The sequence below is a fragment of the Pelmatolapia mariae genome, linkage group LG2 (genome assembly GCF_036321145.2).
Source record: "Pelmatolapia mariae isolate MD_Pm_ZW linkage group LG2, Pm_UMD_F_2, whole genome shotgun sequence".
Taxonomy (NCBI): domain Eukaryota; kingdom Metazoa; phylum Chordata; class Actinopteri; order Cichliformes; family Cichlidae; genus Pelmatolapia; species Pelmatolapia mariae.
The window spans coordinates 28,395,828-28,400,892 of NC_086228.1; the positions used below are offsets into that span (position 1 = coordinate 28,395,828).

General features: G+C 37.5%; 1 protein-coding gene across 1 annotated transcript; it reads left to right on the forward strand.

Moving 5' to 3' along the window:
• The first annotated feature begins 349 nt into the window (after nt 1-349).
• On the forward strand, nt 350-4,697 carry LOC134636987 (uncharacterized). The gene is made up of 5 exons (XM_063487289.1): nt 350-461; nt 1,251-1,393; nt 1,482-1,853; nt 3,698-3,833; nt 3,933-4,697. Exons 2-5 carry the CDS (start codon nt 1,339-1,341, stop codon nt 3,982-3,984), a joined length of 615 nt encoding a protein of 204 aa, XP_063343359.1. The 5' UTR covers nt 350-461; nt 1,251-1,338; the 3' UTR covers nt 3,985-4,697.
• Nucleotides 4,698-5,065: the final 368 nt, after the last annotated feature.

Here is a 5,065-nt window from a genome sequence, read left to right on the forward strand (position 1 = left end):
CAACAACTCTTTCTCATATCTTCATGGTATGGCTCATGGACTTTATTTGAAAAATAGAATAGAACAGAACAGAATAGAATAGAATAGCTCTTGGTTAACTCCTGCAAATTGTATATTTACATTTTATGCTGAATATATGTTGAACTGGTTATTTTGTGGCATTACACTGTGGCAGAGTAAAAACTTATGAGATGCCCAACTGGGCATGTACATTCTGATGGACGTGTGCGCATGGATGTAGTTGTCACTTCTATTTTTAGGGCAGAATAAGAAGATGTATACAAAAGAAAGTAGACTCACTGACTATAAAAGCCCTGCACCACACACAGTTCCATCTCTGCTCTGTAAAGCAGGAAGTACCCATGCATGGGTCTTTTTTTTTGGCAGATGAGCTTTTCTCACTTGTAGCTCAGTGCTTACATACTACCTTAGCCTGTGCTGCTCTGTGCATCCATTTAACTGTAAGTAAACTATTTACATTCTTCTTTACCTTGATTAAACAGTGGTTTACCTGATTCTTCTTTTATTCATGTTCATCATCACTCCTCATGCTAAAGGCCTGCTAATTAGCCTGAGGCTAATTAGAAAAGGGAAGATCTGTAATGTTTGCTTCCATCGCATAATCATGTCATGTACATTTATTTATTGATTATTGTTGTTTATTATTTAGTTGTGTAGCTGAGATTCTCATATTGAATTCAGCCTTCTTTGGTAGACAAAAGGCTTCTTTGTTTGTTGGTCAGCATTGCCTCACCATTTCATATTGTGCTCATGATTTGCATCCTTTTAGTAAGCTGCTTTTTCATAGGTTGTTTACGTTTTATTCTTTCTACGCCAATTTGTTTCCTTCCTTTCAGAAAGCAAACTCTGCAAACTTACAAACATAAAAAGATGTCTCTCTTGGACACCCTGTAAAGACTCTTAAGCAATAAAGCTCTCCCCACAGGAACAACTGTTTGTGACTTAACGTGTCACTTCAGATGTTGCATGTTCTTTCTCAAAAGTATATGTGAAGAAAGTATGTGTGCCTGACACACTTTTGAAAGTGTGTTTTGTCTAGATTCAGTATTGCGTATAAAAGTGAGGGGGAAATTGTTTATTTGCATTTGATGGATATTTCTTGAGATCAGGTCACTACAAAAGGCAGACAACTCAGCTGAGTCTTTTTGTTGGCAAGCAGAAGTGAAAGTTGATTTCCTAACTTTGAAAATAACTAAATATATCATCTCCCATTGACTGTTTCCTGTCAGTTAGGACTCAGGTTTGCAGCAGATTTACACCCAGATTTGTACATAATTTTCTAGAAGCTTTGAAAGATTAAAACCACAGCGTGGGTGAATGAAGAGCATGGAACAGTTTTTTATCATTGTGCTATTAGCAGGAGGAACTCAAGGTAAGATTGTCCCCATAAAGAAGCCAAACATTCACATTTGTAGTCTGAATAATTTCACCTCATGTTCTATTAAATGCATCTTCTCCAGCTCTCTTTCCAGTTGATGCGACCACATGTGACCTCAGGACGAACACATGTCCATGCTCTCCTCTGCTTGAAGGAACTGTGTATATCCAAGTAATGACTGATGCTAGTGGCCGTGATCTGAAGTGTTTGAAGGTGCTTCCCACGGGGAACAGAACTGTGTTCAGTCTGAAGAAAGAAAAAATAACGACAGACAAGGAATTTAACAACAGACTACAGTTTATAATCAAGAATGGGACACTCAAGATCACAAACCTGAAGAAGATTGATTCAGGTCAATACAGCATTGAGGTCTTTAATTCAAATGGAGTCCAAGAGAAAAACATTTATTTCACCCTGGATGTTAAAGACAACAGCAAAGTTGAAAGCAAGTTATGTAAGTTACTCTTTATTGCCTAGTTTATATGTTATTATAAAGTTAATTACAAATGTAAGCATCATGTAGCAGTAGAACTGTTAAACACAGTAAACATCACTTGTGCAACAAATGATAGAAGCAGAAATGGATAAAAAAAACATATGGAAAGAAAGATGCAAATGTACAGTGAACAGAATAGAACAGAGTATATGTTGATACAGTATTTGTCTCTCTATTGGTATTTGTGGTTATTTAGCCACACATGGGCTGCTATTCATTTTTGTGATTTAATCATCTTTTATTTCTCAGTAACTACCACCTAAACTTTAAAGGCACACTGAAACTTTCCACTTGGTCACTGATTATTATTAGTTGCATTAAATGAGTACATTAAGCTGTGTAGAAGAATTATTTTAGCAGATGCGGTTTTGTGACAGGAAATTTGCCCTCGTTCAGCACAAGTTTTCAGTGTGGTTTTTCTTCAGTGTGTAACACTACTAGCTCTGGTGCGGTATGGTCAGGTTTAGTGAAAGATAAAAATAAGAATAATATTTATCTATCTAGCAGTTTCCTTCACAATGTGCTTCACAAAAAGAATGAAAAGAATAAAAGATAAGAACACGTGTGAATCAGAAAGTGTTAACAAGCAAAGGCTACGGAAGAAACAAAGCTGAAGTTCTTAATACTTGTATGGAGGTCACTTAATGAAGTATTAAATAACATGTAATAATGTTAACTATTAGTTATATAGTAGTGAATCCTCAGCCCCACAACAAACTGACTTGTTTCATATGAGTATTAAGATCTTCCTTGTTGCAAACGCAGTTACAATTGCTTTAACATGAATTACTTCATAACTTGGTTAATAAATGGTAAACTCATAGTTAAATACTTTTAAGTTATTTTATTTTTCAATAAAATTATAATGTGTAAAAATATGTAAATTTTTTATGAAATTATCTGAATTGTTATTGTAAAGTAATAGTAACTTTAAAACAATGCTAATCAGCTCTGTCTAGAGCATCTATAAATATTATAGATGTTTGTAGAGCTCATGGGTAGTGTCATGTGGTGTTTGTGAAGGACCCAAAGCACAGACACTGGCTGATGTGTGAGTGAGCTTTATTGAAGGAGAACGACATACAACCAAAAGCGAGGGTGGCGAGAAACAGAACTAAGAAACGAGGAAACTGCACACAGGGGGGAGACACAGCTGAACCTAATGAATCTGACGAGACAGGGAGGCTGCAAACTGAATACACTGACATAGAACACAGACCTTCACAATAAAACAGGACACTCAACACACATGCAAAGACAGACTAAGAAACACGGGCCTTACACAGAGGGAACACACCAGCAGGGAATGACAAGACACAGAGCAGAGGGAGCACAGGATAACATGAGGGGCAAAGGGGCCAAAACCTATGACCCTCAAATAGAAACTCAAAACGTGGACAGCCATAACATGGAAAATAGATACTAAACAACTCCACATACTGGGCCGCAGACCCAGGACCCTGACAGGTAAACAGGCAGGGTGGAGGAGGAACCTGGAGGGCCATGCTACACTTTTGAGTGTTTTCCCCATTGTTCCAATTTTCTTTCACCATCTCTTCATTTAGTTTAATCACTAAAGTTACTTGATTAGTTTTAGAAAAAGATTGACGTGAAATACATCAACTCACAACCCTACATCTTAAGAAACAAGGCTTAAGGGTACCCAGTGTGTGGGGGTTGTGCCCAAACGTTTATATATTTACAGTTAGTTAACCATAATAATAACAAGTCTTACCAAAGTTTACACTTGAATAAATTGTAAGTACTGTACTTATAATTATCACTGTGTTCTCTTCTCTCAGCACACAGTTTTCCTTACCTGAGGATAGTCTTTGCTGCACTGGGATCTCCCCTGATAGCAGTGTCATGCTGTGTTGTGTATCGGGAACTGAAGCATCTTAAGAAGACTTTTAACAAGGCGCCCCATGATCAAAAGAGGTTAATAAACAATTACATAATTCTAGTGAATACCATAATTTGATGGGTAATTGTAAAAGACTTTGTTTTGCTATAATTGTTTTTTTTTTTCTTTCACAGCCTCAGGTGTGAAACAGAGAATATAAACCTTAAGTGTGAGTCTGAGCTTTAGTGAGCTGACCTCCCTCATAATCAGCACTGAACACTGAACTGAGGATCAATGAAATTTAAAAAAAAAAAGGAAATTCAAAAACAACAATCAGGAGTATGTCTGTGTAGGTTCTCAGTCATCCAGGTCATGGTAGTCTAAGGAGCTTGGATAGAAAGCAACTGGACTTCGCTGAGTTTCTTGAAGACACTTCACCTCTCATCTGACAAACCTTTACAGTTCTCAAACTAAATGGTGGAGAGTCTCACTTAAGAAGGTCTTTGACCCAGGTTGACCCACTAATAATCATGTACGTCATCACATGACCCAAGGTGTGAGTCATTATCATTATCATTATCCTTTTTATCCTTTTATTTTATCCTTTTGTTCGGTGGCATGGTTCGGTCAGACCTCTGTCACAGAGAAAAAGTCACTGAATCAGATAGTGAGATGGTCCAGTCGTGTGATAGGTGAGCCACAGTCTTGTTTAGCCTCCCTGTACAGGTACAGAAGATGGCTTTATCAATCCTTAAAAATGGTTCCCATCCTCTACGGGGTGAATTTCAGGCTCCTCAGGACGGAGGTTCCTATCTCCAAGATGCAGGACAAAGCGTTATAAAAACAGCTTTTTCCCTGTTGTTGTTACTGAATTAAATAAAAACTGTTTTTGTTTTTGATTCAAAACGTTAAATTACTATATATGTGCTACAGTGAGGTTTATATTTATTAGGTATGTGTGTTTTTGAAGGGATGCCAAATGCTATCATTTTTTTCTGTAAAGCAAATTTACCTTACCTATGGGTATAAATAAAGTTACCTTACCTTACCTTACCTTACATCAGACATTTTGCTCACCCTACCATGTGACCTATTGAGGTCACTTGAAAGAAGATGCAGGTGGGAGTTGAGGTAGTTGGGAAGGTTTCTCAGAAAAACTCATACTCTACAAGCATGACATCCAGTCCACATAGTGTATGCTGTGCAGTGCAGCAAGGAGTGATTGAATCTGTACATTAGAGAAACCAGACAGCCACTCCATAAACACAGCACACAACATAGAAGAGCCACTTTTGGATCTGCGCTTCAGCAGGCCCACTAGTTCAGA